We start from the raw sequence: 20,692 nt of genomic DNA, 5'->3' as shown, positions 1-20,692 counted from the left end.
TGAGTTACCAGTGGCTGTTTCTGTAGTGTTAAATAATTACTTTAGATCCATAAATAAACCCATCATCTGCTCTCATGGCATGGCGCTGTATACGATCATGTAAAATAATCATAAAGTAAGAGCAATTCATACTGGAAAAAGTATGGTTTGACACATGCATGGTTCAATGTACATGATCATACTATTGATGTATCAGATGCTACTTGTGTGTCTCTGTGTGTGTGTGTGTGTGTTTTTTTTGGGGGGGTTGCATACCTGTCAACTTTTCAAAAGCCAGGTAGGTAGATTTAATGAAAAGTTAGAGAGATTAGGACCTAAAATCAGGAGCTTTTTCATGATATTTTGTATGCCTCGTTTTCACTAAATATTGACTAATATTCTGGGTCCAATATGCGTGAAATTCTCAAAGGACGCACCATTTCTCCCTGTGACGCACCTCATTTTCTCCCAAGACATGCCATCTTTTCATATTCTGGTCTGCTGTAGCCAAACTACACAATAGCTAAAGGTTAGTATTAAGTAAACAAGCAAGAAAGCCAGCATGAATAATTAACAATCATTGCAATTATCATGTAAAAAGGACTGGCCCTGTGACATAATTCAAAGAAACCATGTTCTACAGTGTTTATTATGTAAGCACCTGCAATTGATGGGCAATTAAACAATGCCCTATATTGTTTAACTATCAGTATCTAAATATGCAGTCTCAAACTACATGTACTGTACATGTGGCAACTTATTTTCCCACATTTTATATCCCTTTTTTATTCTCAACTTGAACAACATTTAACATTGTTTACTAAATAACATTTATTCTGAATAATTTTTTGAAGGTACATAAGCTGCGTGGTATGTTTCTCCTTTCCTTCTTTTAATTTAATGACGGTAATTAACATATGTATGCCAGGTGTTCACTCATGTAAGTTTCTTTGGTGGGAATGGGGATGCTACAGCATCAGAATGATCATTCTTGGGATTGAAACTAACTGCTGACAATTTTATTGTTGTGGTTTATTGTTTGTTGTGGTTTATTTTCTGATTTTAGTGTTGTTGTAAGGTTAGAAACATTCATAAATTGACATCAATAATGTTTAAACTTAACATTCTATTTACTAAAAAAATGTAATTGTGAGTTCATTGCAAAAATCGGGAGATATGAAATTGGGAGGTAGGTGTGGATCAACCCCCCAAAACAGGAGTTTTTTTTCTCCTACTGGGAGAGTTGACAGGTGTGTGTGTTCATTTTCATTTTTGTTAAAGCATAGAATTCAAAATCTTGTAGTATATAGAAGAGTGGTAGAGTGCCTCAAGGGAGGATAGTATTTGCTGAGTTACCTAATTAACAAAAGTATTATTATTACCATATTTGCCAGACTATAAGACGATACTTTCTTTACCAGAAAATCATAGCTTCGTCTAATATTCTGAATCGACTTATATATATAAATTTCTCAACCAGTGACATTTTTTGAACTTGCCAAAAGAACTGTTAGCAATTTAAAGTATGAGCAAAGATTAAAAAAACAACAGCCACCTAATAACAGGAAGAGTACATGCACTTAAAAAGAATAATCTTATTTGTTGAGAATGGAGAAGTCATTGTACTTGCAGAGAAAATTAGCATGCAAAATGTCATTCTTTGGATTTAACCTAAAACTGTCATCCAAATTGTTTTATCGTATGTCACATAATATTTCTTATGAAAAAAAATTCTCCAATAAGTATGAAAAATAATGTTTAACAAATATTTCCTTTTGGGTTAGAGTTCATGTATGAAAAAATATAGAACCCCAAATTAAGAAGGATTTTAAACAATTACATGTTCGTCAGTATTAAAAATTAACATACATTAGATGTATTTGTGCTAAAGCAGCATGCACTAGTAATATACTTTGTTTAAATTTGATTACATATATGTGTGTTAGAATTGACAAGTTAAAAGATGAATAACCATGACAAAGACATATAATCCATCACATTTGTCTACCAATAGGAAAATAAGGCTACCCATAGGGTATTATGAAAATGATACCGTATAATGAAAGAAAATGCTGGCTACTCATGTAAATTTCTCAACCAGAGACATCTTTTGAACTTGCTGAAAGAACTGTCAGCAATTTAAAGTATGAGCAAAGATAAAAAATAATAGCCATCTAAGTAAAGGAAGAGTACATGCACTTTAAAAAAAATAATCTTATTTGTTGGGAATGGAGAGCTCATTGTACTTGCAAAGAAAATTAGCATGTGAAATGGGCATTCTTGGGATTTAACCTAAATGGATTCTATATGGATGCAAATATTGTCAACATTTAAACTCTGAAGGATTGTCGTATGTATATTTAAAGTTTACATTTACTATTTAATTTATTAAACTCTCTTTGACAAAAGCTTCAGCTAAACAAGGGCAGTAAGGTACAAAAAACATAAAGAGCTGAAATCTCTCTCTCATTCTCTCATACTGAGTGACAATATTTTATTTTGATCATGAGGTGCAAGAAGAAAAACGTAATGGAATAAATATACCTCTCTCTCTGCATCTCTCTTCAAAAAAGAACTATGGAAAAAGCATTTTAGCAATAATGTTGCAATTTCCCTATTGCTGGTAATCTGAATAGCAAACAGTGATACCTTTAATATTTATGAAATTGGAAGTTACTAAATAGTTTAATTCCATACAGTATCACAAATTTTATCCTATCTGTAAAAACTCAATAAATTTTCAGGTCAGAGTCATTATTTGTAGTTGAAAGTTCATAATACATTGAAAATACTTCATGTGAAATCAGGTCCTCTTAGTTACATTTAATGATCCTGACCTGAAAGGTTCCCGAGTAACAGAGAGGATAAATTTTGTGATGCTGTGTGGAATGATGCAAAAAATATTAAGACAAGTTATTCACCTGGTCTCATCTCATAATCAGCACTGACTTACATAAGGATAAACATTGGAAAATTTGCAAAATTTGCTCATTCAACTTACACAACACATTGACTGATAGGCTGGCAAATACGGTATTACTGTTGCTGTTGGTGTTGTTGTTGTAATTGTTAGTATTATGCATTTTTGTTATATCAGTCAAGAATCTGATTGTCTATCTTTAAAATAGGCCAAAAAATTAAAAAGTACCCAAATAAATGCCCAACTTGTGCATCAGCTGTACTGACACTAGAATTAAAAGTACAGAGGAAGAACATTTTGTCCTTTTTCTGACAATTTAGCAAAAATCTGAACATATCAGACTATATAAATACAGGTTTTGAACTTAACAAACTGTATAATTCCAACATAGGAAATTAGCAAATGACATTATCCCAAGGTTTGAGCTAGTAAAACTATTATACCAAGGTCTGAACTTAGCAAACTGTATGATCCCAAGGTTTGAACTTAACAAACTGCATTATCCCAAGGTTTATATTTTGAAAACTCTATTAACCCAGGGTTTGAAATTAGCAAACTGTATATGATCTCAATGTTTGAAATGAGCAAACTGTATATGATCTCAAAGTTTGAGCTTAGTAAACTGTATATGATCTCAAAGTTTGAGCTTAGTAAACTGTATATGATCTCAATGTTTTGAACTTAGCAAACTGTATATGATCTCAACGTTTGAACTCAGTAAACTGTATATGATCTCAAGGTTTGAACTTAGTAAAATGTATATGATCTCAAGGTTTGAACTTAGCAAACTGTATATGATCTCAAGGTTTGAACTTAGTAAACTGTATGATAAGTTGGTTTTAACATGGCAAATTACATGATTAGATGGTCTGAACTTGTTACAAATCTATGGTCTTAACCTAAGTAAACAAAAACAAGCAAACCCAAAATCTTTAGTTAAATTAACAAATAATTTATTTCTCTAAGTTACAAAGTGAAAATTTATGAGGAACTTACAGTATTGTGAATTAAATCCCAAATAATCCTAAAAGTTCTATCACAAGTCCAAAATTATAATGTTCCAAATGAATTATGCTGAATGTGCTGATGTACCAACAGTCTTGAATAGGTTGAGGTACCAACAGTTTTGATATATCACATTGATATAATCCAGAATGTCTTTGAATGAATTCACAATAATTTCAAAATATTGTTTTAAACCAAAAAGTCAATCAGAACATTGTAATTCAAATGAATAATTTAATGAATGATTCATCTCAAATCATATCTGAACACAACAGTAAAAACAATTCCACACACTGAACTTAAAACAGAATTAATACTTTTGTTTATCACAACCTAACATAAAAACCTAAGACACAATAAAATGGCCAGGATGTCGGACACAAGTTTGCTTCCAGAACATTTTAAGTTTGTAAATAAGGCAGAAGCTTGAATAAAAATATCAGTAAACAACTTATTTATAACTTAAAAACATGAAGAAAAAATCAGGTACACACAAAATTCTATCCTCAATCATGGACAAAGCTCAAGCACACAAAACAAATTAAATATAGATAACACTGAGCAAACTGTATGATCCAATGGTTTGAAATTAGAAAATTCTATCATCCTAAATTTTCAACTCTGCAAACCATGTCATATCAAAGTTTGAACTGAGCAAACTGTACAATCCCAGTATTTGAACTTAGCAAACTGTATGATCCCAATATTTTAACTTAGCAAACTGTATGACACCAATATTTGAACTTAGCAAACTGTATGATCTCAATATTTTAACTTAGCAAACTGTATGATTCCAATATTTGAACTCAGCAAACTGTATGATCCCAATATTCAAATTGTATGATCCCAATATTCAAACTGTATGATCCCAATATTCAAACTGTATAATCCCAATATTCAAACTGTATGATCCCAATATTCAAACTGTATGATCCCAATATTCAAACTGTATAATCCCAATATTCAAACTGTATAATCCCAATATTCAAACTTAGCAAACTGTATAATCCCAATATTTTAACTTTGCAAACTGTATAATTTCAATATTTTAACTTAGCAAACTGTATGACCCCAATATTTCAATTTAACAAACTGTATGATTTCAATATTTTAACTTAGCAAACTGTATGATCCCAATACTCAAACTTAGCAAACTGTATGATCCCAATATTTCAACTTAGCAAACTGTATGATCCCAATATTTCAACTTAGCAAACTGTATGATCCCAATATTTTAACTTAGCAAACTGTATGATCCCAATATTTCAACCTAGCAAACTACTAATGATATTTATTCAATTAAATACTTACAGAACCAGCATTACTAATGTTTCTCCTATGTGATTCCAGTTTCTGAATCTTTGCTCCCGATATAGTACGTGTGTTACCCATTAGTGAATACTCTCTTCTGTTTCCCTGGCCATCAACTACACAAAAATAACATTAAAAACGTTATTATTTAAAAGTACCTTTTTCACCATTTATAATAACTATGAATGGCAAATGCAAAAGCATTTAACAGCTAATGCTTATCCAAATTTTTCAAATACATACACACACAAATACTGCCTCATGCAAAAATGGTTAGACACCAGCAAGGATACATCTTGCAAACTACATGCAGTGTTTATTACAAGTGGCTGACTTTAAAATATTGTTGGGGAATCTGGAATTGTAACGGCCATTGTCCAACTTTATATAAACAGAGGCAGTTATGACAACAAACAATCAAGTGCAAAATTCATTCTTTATTCTCAACTGTAAGACAGTAATAGAAAGGTGATATCAAAGAATAAGGATTGAAAGAAATTTTTTATCTACAAGAATAATTACCCAACCACCATAATATTAGGAAAATAAGCTTGCTACCTCCCATACCTACCACTCCCCAAAAGATAAAAATCAAATTCTCTATTTATATCACATAGCCAAATGGCAGTAACTCTTGCCCCTTACCCTGCCTTGCCACTGCCAAGTGTCACTACTCTTAAGCTGAACAATATGTGAGAGAGGATGCTTGCATGGTGAGAAAGTTGGGATGGTTTTAAAGTAATGTGACTGGGTATGTATTCCCCGAGAAACAGAATCTACTGAAAAAATTTGCTTTCTCCTTCAAACAGGCTCCTTGATCACATTAACATAAGGAGAATTGGTAAAAGGGAATGCTGACCATCTTACCAATATCTCCTGCATCTTTTCGAGCTAAGAAAAACTGGATTCCCTATATGAAAGACAACCCACTCACCCAACCTGAAAGCAGCACAGGTGATGAGCACATGATCTGTAACAACTATACCTGGCCAAGAATTATATTATTCAACTGTTTTTATAAGAAAAAACTTTTTATACGAAAATCCAGTGAAAACATGAAACTATGCAGTGGGGAGGATGTGCTGACATAAAGTAGACTGGGAGGTCATCCAGGCTGCAAGTACTGGGCCTACCAGATTCAAGTCTCGTCTCTGCAAAGCTAAATCCCTGGGATACAAACTTGAAATGGTTGACTGTGCATAGCAGCCAAAAACTTCTATTATGATTTGGATTGCAACATTACATTCAAAAGCAAGGGCTGTAGATCTCATTCTAATTTCATGAGATGAAATCTTCATGAAACAACTCGGATCTTTTGAGACTACAGAGTACAAAGAGCATATAACCAACTTCATCCACAATGACAGGGTTTAAGGGTGATATTCTTTCTCTTGACATTCAATGGGAGAGTCATTTTCTTGTTCCATGACTTTTCTCTGTTTGCTTTAAGTAATACTTCATGGGGTTGTCAGGATTTTTCATGGTTGTTTCTCTCAACATATCTATCATAGAGGCAGCATATGATGACTTTCTCACTGCCCACTGATGGATACAAAGCCTGGTTGCAACATTATGATCATGGAACCATCCAATATGAAATGGAGATAGTTCAAGACCATTGTAACTCACTCGTCCAACATGCCAAAGCTAAAGCTATCAGAAAGCAAGTCTTGTATGACAGTAGCTTCAGTGAGGTTCTGGTTAAAGGCCTAAATTTATCCTGACTGAGTCAAGTCAAAACATATGAAAGAACCCATTTCAGAAACAGGGTGATGGAGTTTTGTATATTCAAATCAAAATTGGTTAGCATGTCTGATAGGTCTCTATCCTGACACATATCCCCTCTATCATGATGTTTTAAATTGTTGGATATCATGGTATGATTTGATTTTACCTTGTGCAAATTTTTCTGCTCATAGAAAAAAAAAGCTGGCCAGTTGAGGAACTAAGGCACTCAAGGGGATGATGTGATTGTTGAATTTTGGACAAATCCCTGAATACACACCACTTTCCTTCATAAGCCTTCAAATTGAAGGGCCTTCTTGCTCACTAGATTCTCTCCACAATTGAATGTTTAAATTCTTCTTTCACAAGCCTCCCCTGATAAGAGCCAAGTGTGAAGGAGAAATCAGTCTAGACAGGGATGAAACACCTGTTTGAGAAGATTAGAGTTATCAATAATCTTCCTGGGCAGATTTATCATCAAATTTAGGCAAACATTGACCCAGGACTTGTCCCAGTTAAGAGGGGCTATCAGAATCAGTTGCCAATTCTGCCGCCTCAACTTTTGTGTTTTTTTTTGGTACTAAGACTTTGGGTAGGTAGGCCAAGACCCGTAACCCTCTCAACTTGATGAAAGGGCAGCCACTCCATCACTACCATCTGCACCAGGCAACACATCTGAACAACAATGGCAGAGAAGACTGCATGGATGACAAAACTGCAGCACCTTGTTTTTCCAATTCTGCTAACTGATACAATGATGGCAGATAGTGCTATACATCTTGTTTTCAGTGGGAGGGAGGTAGAAGCCCAACAGCCATCTTCCATTAAACTCACAACTGATTCTGTTTTTGAGGGATACTCAAAACACAGTGCTAGATTTGACCCTTTTATCTCGGTTTTTAACAGATAATAATGAGCATCACCATTTTCATTTAGGACCAAGTGAACATTTGGATTAATGTGTGTGAAGTTTCATGGCAATCCTCTATGTAGTTTAGGAGTAGCAATAACTAACTTGTCCTAACAGACAGATATCAGATGACGGATGACAACAGGACATCTCATAAACCCTTCTGGTCTATTACCAGTAAGCTAAAAATCAACTACAAATAACCACTGCCATTGTTCATGTTATTGGGTATTTAAAGAGGAATTTTGTTTAGCAGTCAAAATTATGGGCTTTAATTTAAAATGAAATATCCCAATAACTGTGTCAAATTAAAGCCATGAAAATGACTAAAACTATGATTGGTAAATATGTGTTTTGATTGCTCTGACCTTGCAGTGAGTGATTGCATGCCTTCTTTTATGCAGTAAACATTAGGTACCAATTTACCTTTGGTTACAGCTGTCCCTGCTGTTTGCTCGGACACTTCCTCCATCTGAAACATCATATCATCTCCCTCACTGCTAACAGCCGTATTGGATACTGTATGAAAAAAATACTATTTCACAAAAATATCCATATCTTCCTGTCTATAAATGTGGACAGAAGACATTTATTTTGGTTCCTAACGTATGCTCTAGCACTAAAATGTTTTCACAAATTATAACAGTGAAATTTACCACAGAAGATTTGCAACCACCATTTATAAACTCAATATCAATTTTCATTTAGGGAGAAGTGAATCTGTGAAATATAGTCCATATTTTATGATTTTGATTTTAATGTCTAAAAATGTATTATTTGGTTTTAAATAATTTGCACGTTCAGCATATCTCAATGATATATAACTTTCAGATGATCACTCCAGAAAAAGAACAGCTGGTTCATATGTTAAATGGACTGTGTCATATATGTTGTTTTGAGACAGGAAAATCCCATAGCATTAACAGACTTTGTGTTGATGTAAGATAGAAAAATCCCATAGGGTGAATAGACTGTGTTGATGATAGTTAAATCCCACAGGATGAATAAACTCTGAGTTGATGTGAGACAGAACAATTCCATAGGATGAATAGACTCTGTAATGTATGTTGATGTGAGATAAGAAAATTCCATTCAAGGGATCATAACTGATAAGCTGGAATGAGACTTTGTTGTGTTCCTGCCCAGGTATTATGAACCTATGGTCTGGATATTCCTATCTCTCATCAATATACATAGCTAATTACTTTTCTCACATTCCTGGTCATGTATTGATTGATTTAAATACAACAGTATATTTATAAGATTAAAAGGACCAAACATATACTTTAAATTTGTTTTGACTTTTAGAGAGAGCACTTGCAATTTTGTTTACATTGAAGAAAATGGTGAAATATGGATAAAAAACAGATTAAATTAAACCAATAGAAAAATAGCAGGCACCATAATGTCATGAACATGTTGATCTCATAAAAACAGAGTAATGTGACACCAATCAAAACTTCACAGGATAACAGTTACCTGAGCTTTGATAAGGATTTGCCATAAGGGCATTCCATGTGGCAAATCTCTCTCTCTCTCTATATATATAATATAAATATATATACACCACTCCCTCGATAACTTGCACCCTGATAACTCGCAAACCCACTTATAATGCAAGGTCCAGCGTGGATCCCTTTTTTAGACCAGAAAATACCCCAAAAATTGATCCTTATTTGTTGAACTTGAAGAAAATCGCAATCAAAATTGGTAACAGAAACTTTGATGCATCGCTCGTTTTATCATCAAAAACGGTAGAGAAGACCTGGAAAATTTAATCATCACTATGAAATATAAATTTAAAAATAGGTCATACAATGTTTTACATTTTCTTTCCAAACGACATTCCTAGTACACCACAATTAACGATATGTAAGGAAATTTCGATCAATGAAAATATCACTCACTCCAAGTGGAGGCAGTACTTTAATAAATAAATACAAATTAAATCATTTTTTATCAATTGAAATTTGTGTTCTAGTACATACTATCTTTTAGTTCATTTTAAGTGTAATCTTCATTAATACAATGTGTCCTCTTGTAATTAAACGTAAAATGTGTCAATCTACCGTAACAGCTATGTCTGCGAGCATTTCTCTGAGAACCTAATTAAGTGCTGTCTGTGTTTGATAACTGACTTCCAGAAGTATTTGTTGTATTTTTGCACTGAATTAAAAGCTGGCCTCCTTTGCAACACTGTATTAATTATGCCTTTTTAATCAAATAAAAGGTGGGGGAATAAATGAAAAGTTAAAAGGCGTGAAAATCCTACAAACTTAAAATCTAGCGGCCCCGGTTGTATGTCAAGTTAACTCACTTCATTTGATCAATTGAACACTTATAAATATTATTGTGTATGTAACATAAACTACCTTAACCCTTTACCTCATGCAAGCGTCTTTGGACGCCTCTACACCATTCGCATGGAAGCGCCTTTTGACACCTCTACTCCAGTCACATGGAAGCGCCTTTTGATGTCGGCTGTAAACATCAGCCATTTTAAGCAGTTTTTGAAGTGCCACCTTCGGGGGAAAACCCTCTATTAGATACTACATTCATTTCTGCGAATGACAATTACGTCAGATCACATGGTCACTGTTTATGCGCTGGTCGATATCTGCTATTTAAAGTAACTGGGTCATAATCTCCACTCTCCAAAATGGCGGTCGTGGATTTCATTCAGTACTTACGAAGTTTTCATAATTAGAACTATGAAAGATTCAATAACTTAGGTAAAGGCTCTGATACTGATGTAGGCAGCAATTAGTTTTTATAAATTATCAAATTCAGATGACTTAGTGATGTAGACGCAGATGAAAAACTTGTAAATTTCAAGTATGAGAAATGCCTCACTGACATGGTGGTGAATGAGATCTCTCAAGATTTTAAAGCACATAAAAAATTCTTCCGTAAAAAAACACAGTTATAACAATTGGACTTTACTCTTAAATTTTTCCACATATAATAGATGTGTACCAAAAATGTAAAATGGTTAAAATTGCTGTTAAACCTAACATGCTCTACACTGCTTAACATTTCACAGGCAGGCCTACGCATATGGGGTCGAATAAGTAACAGGTGTTCTATTTATAGTGTGCTGCACTTTGTAACTATGCTCTATGAGGTAAAGGGTTAAATTAACTGTCTCTTTCATAACTGTGATCAAAGATAACAAGGCAGCCAAGCAAAATGAATAATTTGTAAAATAAAGAGCTTGATTTTACAGATACGAACCATTGTGGGCAAGTGAGTTTCAGAGAATTCTTGAACTGGCAATTAGGGATATCCACAAGGATGATAAGAAGTTTCATTATTAATTCCAATTAATTAATTCACGACATCAATTTTGTACTAATTCAGCAATACAAAAATTGAGTTTCAACATAGACGATTGTCTCACGAAATAAATGTCGCGTGTTTTTTAAAAAAAGGAATTTTGTTTTGGTGGTGTATCAAAAGTAAGTCTAGTTCCCTGCCCTCTGGACTCCCGAAATGGCAGAATAATAATAACACCACTATGGGAACCAGACTCATCAAGAAAACAAAAAGCAGTGACATAATACACAGACTGTTTTCGCGTGCATGTGATGGTTGTTGAAACCAGTTGGAACTATCTTTCATCTGTTGGACATTTTGAAAATAGATGTTATTTAAACAGATTAATTAACAACTTCATTAGAAAAAGCGCGTTATTAAATATTATTATCGATGTGATTGTAAAATGAGGATTCAGTCAATAAACAGCCCAGTTCCCTAACACCACCCCTCTCAACGTTTTTCTCAATGTCAAAGCGATTTTTTTCTTCAATTTTTGTAAGTCCCTCGGTAACTCACACCTCGCTTATAGGTCAGTCTATGTTTGTGGACCTTATTGTGTGCCAGTTATCGAGGGAGAGGTGTGTGTGTATATATATATATATATATATATATATATATATATATATATATATATATATATATATATATATATATATCACTCCAGATTTCTGTGCATTTTTTTCCCTTATGCATTAGAGGGGAGGGGAAATGGAAAGCAGAAAGTAAATGGGTCATAATCTCCACTCTCCAAAATGGTGATGAAATTGTGTACCATAATAAACTCATTTAGAAAATGGGGATTATTAATAATTTTTGTCATTATTTTCATGCAACTAATGGTTAATGAGTGGAAATTCATCATTGATCTCTATGCCTAGAATCAACAGCACACAGTTCCAAAAATGTTTATATATGATGTTTATATATGATTATTGCACAATGGGTGGATCACAATTGGATATACCAATAGTATTGGTATATCAAATTGATTTATACCAACACTTTAAAAGCCATGTTATTTTTAATGTATGCATGTATGTGGTATATATATATATATATATATACACACACACACACACACACACAGACACACATACACACATGCATAGATATATACATAGATAGATATAGACATATACAGTCATTATATATGACAGGTTAATGATGGATTTTTTAAAACAGTTTCAATCAGTACGTACAATCATTGTAGACTGTAAATTTACATTATGATCTGAACATTATGACTTCTATGTCTTGGATTTTTTAAAAGATACTGCAAGTGAGAAGATAACTGAGACATTACTAGGCTTGAGTAGGGATTTGCTGGCTGCTGCTATGTCCACAGAGGATGTATTTATTCTGTCTTGTAACCCCACACAAACCCCACTGACTGTGATCTGTATTTCATCTTCATCTGGCACTTCCACATTGAAGGTCAGACCACATAAACAGCATGGAGTCATCTTCCTCAATTTGAAATACAGCTTCTGTAATATCATTATATAAAATAATGCATGTTCAAGTAAGATAAATGCAGAAGAACTTCAAGTTTAATCATAACAGATTTTTGTCAGAAAAGTTGACTGTACTATTCACTTATCAACATCCTTAACAAATGAAATTATAGAACAATATAACAAATTCTCTATATATTAAAACAGTCTGTAGAAACTCAAAACAAGGCACAGGAGATAAGGTTTAAGAGAAAATTAAAAATTCTTAATTGTATCTGCAATAAAGGCTGCCATCTATTTGACCTTCACCTTTGACATTTTAATATACATCATTTGGGATACTCAATTTCTACTGTAACACGTTCTGTGTATAATGATTATCAACTTGAGACATGTGACAATTTAGAACAAAGACTAAAGACATACAAGTGGTTGATAGACTAAAGACATACAAGTGGTTGAACATGTGATAGTGTGACTGCTATGCCATGTCTTTTGTGGTATAAATTTATGGCAAGAAAACAAAGCGTTCTATAAAATTCTTGACAACACCTCCATAATCATTTGCCTTTATTTCAAAATTTACATTAAGAATAATGGTATGATTAAAAAAGTTTTTAATTCTTATTTAAGCTTACTCCAATACAACACAAACAAAGTACACAATATAAATGTTGTGAAAAAAACAACAAAAGCTTCTTTTCAAAGGTGTTGACAAATACAGTGTGACCCTGCTATAACATGGTACCTGGGAGCCATTAGAACCGTGTTATAAGCAACCAGATCATTTAGCTGAAGAAAATGATGCATGTACCAAAAAAAAATTGAGGTGGGGTAGGTAATAAATGCGGGCACAAATATACATACTTCATTTGCACAGTTAAATGAGAAATTCACCTATAGTGAAAACAGAGAATGCATAGATAATATTTTACTTTATTCAGAGAACCATGCATTGGTACATATACATGTATACTGTTTATAGATACATGTCTAATGTATTGTATGAATAGAGTATCAACACTGTGTACTCACCCGCAAATCTCATCATATACAATGAATCCACAATACAAGTAATTCCATCAAAAATATGCACACACACAAATTTAAAATATTCAATAATGTTGTCAGAGGTCATATAGGTCTGAATTCAGTGAAAAAAAATAGCAGTCATGTAACGAATGATGAAGCACATCTACTTTTCAGTACATCCCAAGTCGGTAAAAGTTAGTATGCATTTTAAGCTACCAGAAATGTCAACAATAAAAAGCGGATATCTGACAGCATACAGAACTCATGTTAGATGTCAACATAAGTGGATTATGAGATAACAATGCACTGTTAAGATGGATTGTCAATATGAACAAAGAATTTGTTCATGTAACAATAGATAAATTTTCAGTGCATTTCATATCAAGGTTGTGGATTCCTTTCAGGGTGCCTCTGAATTTCTCCACTCCAAAGCAATGGTTGTATATACAAGTTTGACCAGCCAACAATGTTGCCAGATGGTATATTTTGCTGCCAATAAGGACCAAAAAAATCATAATTTGTGACATTGGTGAAGACCTGTATGATCCCTGAATACATTTTTTACACGTTATTTATTTGTAATTAAAGAAACTATTTTTTCGTGTACAAGAAAAATACATAAAAATTTTTAGGAGCCATGCCACAATCATCTTGTATTATTCATATGCAATCTCTTCCAAAAAATTTTAATAAACTTTTTATGGTATATTCATACTTTTGAGAATGATTTTTTTTTTCTTGTATGAGAAAATACATGTATATGAATTTTGGGAACCAGGTCATGACCATGTTATATCCGAATTTGTGTTATAATGGAGCATGCTATAGTGGGGTCACACTATACATATTACTATTTGTTGGTATAATGTCAATCATATCTGGATATTAGGTCTCAATAACATAACTGTCTCTGGATTGACTTACACTGAGGTTGCTGTACATTATATCCATATTGAAAGAAACTATGATACTGTACATGTATTGAGCCTACATATGGAAATAGGCTTTGAAATGAAACTGTTCCTCACCCCTAACAAGTATTTTCTGAGAGTTTTGATGAATAATTTTTCTCCTAAGCCTATGTACAACAAGAAAGATAATTACTTGTTGGCATCCAAAGATGAAGGGTAACTTTTTCCAAAAAAACAATATCACTAATTAGCACATTAGGTCATCCAAACATAACAAAAGATGGTATCACCAAATAAGACAGAATAAATAGAACTCATACTGACCCTCAACAAACATTCAAATATCTCTGTAAAATCTTGTTTCATCTGCTGATCAAACAGGACCTCTCTCCTCCATACTTGTGTGAACATCTTAAACAAAATCATTGATATGAAAGAAAAAGCTCACCTCAGTGGATTTCCATGAGTGACAAAAAATGGCAAATGTACAGTGCTATATGATCGGTCAAATAAAGAAGTCACATATAAAAATAACTGAAGCTGTTTAATGCCAAGCTGTTCCTAATAATGTAGAGCTAGCTATACAAAATATTTTCTTTGCTACAAATTATTTTACTTTAATATTTATTTCCACAAATTTGGCTCAATTTTTTTTACAATCTGTTCAACAGCCAAACAATAAAAGTCATAAAAAAATTAAATCATTCGTAAAACTCAATTTGCAAAAGGGAGCCATAATGATTTTCTGAACTACTAATGTATGAGAATGTTTGATAATGTTAAAACCTAACAGAATGGACTGCAGAGGGATCAGCCTTTGAAACTGAAACATGCCAGGTGGATCTATAACACTGTATGGAATTTTCTCATTTGCTTAAATAATTACAGGGCCCAAGGACCTATAACACTGTATGGAATTTTGCCATGTTTTTAAATAGTTAGAGGGCCCAAGGACCAATAAAATTGTATGGAATTTTGCCATGTGTTTAAATAGTTACAGGGCCCAAGGACCAATAAAATTGTAATGAATTTTGCCATGTGTTTAAATAGTTACAAGGCCCAAGGACCTATAAGACTGTATGGAAATTTACCATGTGTTTAAATAGTTATAAGGCCCAAGGACCTATAAGACTGTATGGAATTTTGCCATGTGTTTAAATAGTTATAAGGCCCAAGGACCTATAAGACTATGGAATTTTGCCATGTGTTTAAATAGTTATCAGGCCCAAGGACCTAAAAGACTGTATGGAATTTTGCCATGTGTTTAAATAGTTATAAGGCCCAAGGACCTAAAAGACTGTATGGAATTTTGCCATGTGTTTAAATAGTTATAAGGCCCAAGGACCTAGAAGACTGTATGGAATTTTGCCATGTGTTTAAATAGTTATAAGGCCCAAGGACCTAGAAGACTGTATGGAATTTTGCCATGTGTTTAAATAGTTATAAGGCCCAAGGCCCTATAAGACTGTATGGAAATTTGCCATGTGTTTAAATAGTTATAAGGCCCAAGGACCTAAAAGACTGTATGGAATTTTGCCATGTGTTTAAATAGTTATGAGGCCCAAGTCAAATAGGTTCAGAAAATATATCTTTGAACATTGGTGGGGATGGCAAATTATGGAAACAGTATGCACTGCTGTACAAGTACAGTATATATCCAAAATAGTAGTGATGAACTACCTTATATACTCACTTTTACAAGTCAGATTCAACTGCAAATAACATTGACCCTGATCTACCATCACATAATGTACCAATACCAATGCCTGTAAATGGAAACTGGTATCCTAGTGATGGAAAGAATCTTGTAAAGATTAAGATACCATGGAGGGTGGAGAGAGAAGGGTGGTTCAAAACCCACACAATTTTTATGATAAACTTGACTTCTGCAGACAAAGTATGTTGTTTTGTTGGAGCTTTTGGGAGTGTGTGTGGTAAATTAATTTTAAATATGTAATACTTACCTGTCACTACTACCTTGCTAAACTCTTCTGGATGCAAGTCCACTCATCAATGTTCATCATTCCAATCTCTCTTAAGAAGGAAAGCTCACAGATCCAAGTGGATTACTACTCTCTGATGAACCTAGGATAAGCTTTGGAGGCAATCTTGCAATAGTGATAGGAAAGTATTGCATAATTCAAATTAATTTTACACACCCCAGATAATCATTTTAATAGTAATAATACATTACCTGTCACTACTGCCGTGCTGAATTTGCCAGTTCAGAGGGAGGCTGATGGCCTCAAGGAACTGGTATAAACTGACATACTACTATGGTAGGAGTGTTCACTACTGTCATCTGGCAGAAAATGAAAAAATGCCTTCGTTCCAAAGACAAAAGGTAAAAGGAGGAGAAAGTAGACTACCAAAGCTCAGCTCTCATAACATCCTCCAATAAAGAATGATTAAAATCAACACAGGAAGTGGCAACAGCCCTGATTTTATTGGCCTTAATTTTCATGACAGGATGGCCCATCTATGTGAGGGACTAATATGCTTTCATGATAATGAGTACAGCCCACCTGCAGATAGTAGATGCTGAAATATCAGCATAGCCCTTAAAAGGCAGGAAGAGATGCTTCCAATCCTTTCTACTCTCTTCTGAAGCAGACAACTAAAACCACAAAGCTCTAATTCAGCAGAGAAACCAATCCTGAATATCCCTGGCACTGAGACTGAGGATCTCAACAGAAAGTGGAGCTACCAGAAACAGCTGGCCCTCTGCCAGAAACCCAGTTGCAAAGGAGAAAAACTGACTCATAATTATACACCACTGAATCATAAATGATCCTTTTCTACATACAATGCATTAAGTTCACTCATTCTCCCAGAGATGCTAGGGAGAGTAAAAAGACAGTTTTAAGTGTAAGGTTCTCAAAGGAGGCTTCACTCAATGGTTCATAAGGGGTCTTGGCATCAGCGAGTGAGATACTGATCTCTGAAGCTCAAAATAATTTATAAATTGAGGGTCTGAGACAAAAGATGGACCCTTTAAGAACTTAAGAATGTCTGACAGGGCCACCCTTTTGTCATTAATGGTGGAAACCCTACATTCTCTCTCCTTGAAAAGGAAGAGGAGAAAGTCTGCTACTACATTCAGTGGGGGACAATGAAGATGAATACATTTCCTATGGCATCAACTGCATAAGATTCTCCACTTTGTATTGTTTGCCTTAGAAGTGGACCATCTTTTAGCATGGATGTTGAAAAACTGGTCCTGATCGCTTGAGATGAGTAAACTGTGAAGGTGGAGAATTTGAAGGTTGCTGTGGAAAAGAGATCCTCTGTTCTGGGACAGCAGGTCCTTCCTTTCAGGTAATCATCTGGATCTGTCTACCAACAGGATCAGTGACTGGATGAATCACAATTGTAGGGGCCAGAAAAGGGCTACCAGAATAAGCCAAGCAGTGGAGGTCCTGACTTTGTGGAACACTTGCAAAATCATTCTAATTGGTGGGAAGGCATAGTCAAACTGCTCAAGCCATCTGATCTGGGACTGGACTGGAGAGACATAAAAGGGGAACTTGTTGTTCAACCTTGTTGTAAATACTGTCCACTGATATCTTTCCACACAGCCTAAACAAAGAAGACCCAGCAATGGATTGGTGCTGAGACTATGCTGTGACTACCACCCTATCCTCCAGAATATATCTTTTGCCCAGAATGTGGCAGACACAGAGGGTGATCTATGTGGCTGCCCAGTGAAGGAGGTCACAATTATACATGTAAAGAGAGGGAACATTCCTCCTTGTTGCCTAAGGTATGCTGCTACTGACATGTTATTGGAGGAGAGCATCAAAACAACTACCATGACATTATTGGTTGACATAACCCCTGTAGGGATAAAACTACTGGCCACATTTCCAAATGGGGGCCCCGAGTGGCCGAGTGGTCTAAAGCGCTCTCCGTTACAGATTACTGCCATCTCACCTCTGTCTGCATGGGTTCGAGTCTCAGATTCGGCTAATGTGGGTATGTGAGAAAGCTTGCCAGCAGCTTCTCGTGGGTCGGTGGTTCTTTCCGGGGTTTTCCCGGGTTCTTCCTCCACCGTTAATACTGGCCGCCATGTATAGCCTATCGTGTGCTGAAAAATGGCATTAAACCCTACAACAACAACAACAACAACATTTCCAAATTGTGTATGAGAAGGGTAGCTTCTTCTTTGGACCATAAGCCCTTAAGAATTATCTCTTCTAGCTCCAGATGAGCACTAGCTGAGTCAATGTTGAGCAAGAAAGGGTCAGATCTTGCAAGAAGGACTCTGAGGATATTGTGTATCAAACAGTCATTTATGTATTGGAGGATGGTGATCCTTTGAGATCTCAGGTTGTCTGCAACTACAATCATTAACCTGGTAAAAGATTGGGGGTTGAGGCTAGGCTGAAGGACCACAGTGCTGAATTAAGAGCCTTCTGCAAAACTGAAGGTACTTCATGTGGAGAATGAAAATGGGGACGTGAATTAAGCATCCAGAAGGTCAAAGGTCGAAACTGCAAAGGTGCAGGGCCATATGGCATTCCTGAGTCCATCTTGAATTGCTTCTACCACAGGAATGTGCTTAAGGTGGAAAGACTGATGATAAGCTGAAACTTTCTGCCTTTCTTGGAAACCAGGAAAATCCAAGAGTAGAAAGTCAGAGACTGGTCTTTTTACACCCTCTATACTGCATCCTTCTTTAGAAGGGCGTCCAACTCATATCCTAATTGAGCCAGCTTTGAGTGATGAAAGACGATGGGAATCCATCAAAAAATAGGATGTTCCTGGATATAAAACTGGTAGCCTTCCTTAATGGTATGTATTTTTTGTGATGACTGAGACATCTGAGGGAACAGGAACTGCTGCAAGAGACTGATGTTACTGGTCCCTCCAATCTTGAGACAACATGTAGGGAATGAGTGGACTGAGGAGATAATAAATAAATCATTGAGAGGACAGAGTTGATCACTTGGTCAATATGGAAATTGAAAATAATTGGCAAAAATCATCTTTTAACATGAAAACAAAGGCAATTTTCCATTAGCAAACAGCATAGATCTAATGCAAATAAAATCCAAGGAAAAGGTGACAAGTAATCCACGTGGGCCTATGACATGGGAGTCAGACTGGGTCTGTGTTCTTTCTGTTCTACCTGTTCTGGAACTTTTCATCAAATTGGAAGTTGGAATTATGAGCTTGGAAAAGGGGGCTTGTCTCCCAGAAGAGATAAGCAAGTCATTACTGACACATAATATATTACTGCTAGTAAAATTAATATTTAGGCCCTTGAATCTTTGCATAAAGATCCAAATTTACGTATTAAATTTTTAGCAATGGAGAGACAGACAGTTGTTGTGGGTTTAATGGAACTGTTCAGGACTTGATAGGTTATACATGGCACCCAATATATCTAGTGGAGGAAGAACTTGGGGAAACACCAAGAAGAACCACTGCTCTCTCACATACCCACATTGGCCAAGCCTGAGACTTGAACCCATGCAGATGTGGGTGAGATATCAATGAATTGTAAAGACAAGCCATGAAGATAGACAGTCAGACAGCGCAGTGGACAGACACAAGTAAACTCACCAAGAAAGAAATGGTGAGGAAGAGAAAAGAGACAGAAAGACAGTAAAAAGCATGAAGGTTGATAGACAAGTAGGCAGACAGATACAAACAAATGAGACAGATACCTGTATATTGAAGGAGAAATTAGAAGCAGGTGTTCCTGGCATGGTCCTTGTGTTGCACACCTGAATCCCTGGAGGTGGGTGGCTGTCCAACAGCATGGATTTGATGCTTTCATCTTTGGTGTCATCAACCTAACAAATATTTTAAAACATTTAATTTCTGGCCTTTAAAAGGACTTATAACACTTTCTATAACTGTACATTATTGTCTTATACAAGGATTTATAACATTTGTATATAATTTTACATTATTGTCTTAATGTCTTATGAGAAATATCACATGGCAAATATAACATCTAGTAATGCCACACAGAAATGTCATTAAGTAATCAATAAACTAATTAAGTTCCTTATAATTTCATTCATTTGCTAATATTTTTTATGACATCCAGTGAATAAGTTATACGGTAAGATGTACCCTGACAGTCTTACTTATGTGAGGCCCTAACTTGGACACA

The 20,692-nt window shown here is 34.9% G+C and overlaps 1 protein-coding gene across 3 annotated transcripts in view; it reads right to left on the bottom strand.

Moving 5' to 3' along the window:
* The window catches only part of LOC149770076 (C2 domain-containing protein 5-like), a 163,840-nt gene that overhangs the window by 6,032 nt on the left and 137,116 nt on the right, over positions 1–20,692 (bottom strand). For all 3 annotated transcript variants that reach the window (XM_089949439.1, XM_089949438.1, XM_089949440.1), the window contains 5 exons: positions 20,238–20,366; positions 14,890–14,976; positions 12,472–12,655; positions 8,277–8,369; positions 5,216–5,331 (listed from right to left, as the gene is read on the bottom strand). In XM_089949439.1, coding sequence (XP_089805565.1) covers positions 5,216–5,331; positions 8,277–8,369; positions 12,472–12,655; positions 14,890–14,976; positions 20,238–20,366 — 609 coding nt within the window. The remainder of the gene's footprint in view (positions 1–5,215; positions 5,332–8,276; positions 8,370–12,471; positions 12,656–14,889; positions 14,977–20,237; positions 20,367–20,692) is intronic.

This window comes from Sinohyriopsis cumingii, unplaced genomic scaffold (genome assembly GCF_028554795.1).
Source record: "Sinohyriopsis cumingii isolate HCF-2022 unplaced genomic scaffold, ASM2855479v2 utg002725l, whole genome shotgun sequence".
Lineage (NCBI taxonomy): Eukaryota > Metazoa > Mollusca > Bivalvia > Unionida > Unionidae > Sinohyriopsis > Sinohyriopsis cumingii.
Note: the sequence above shows the minus strand (reverse complement) of the source record. Positions and strands in the feature narration are given on the sequence as shown.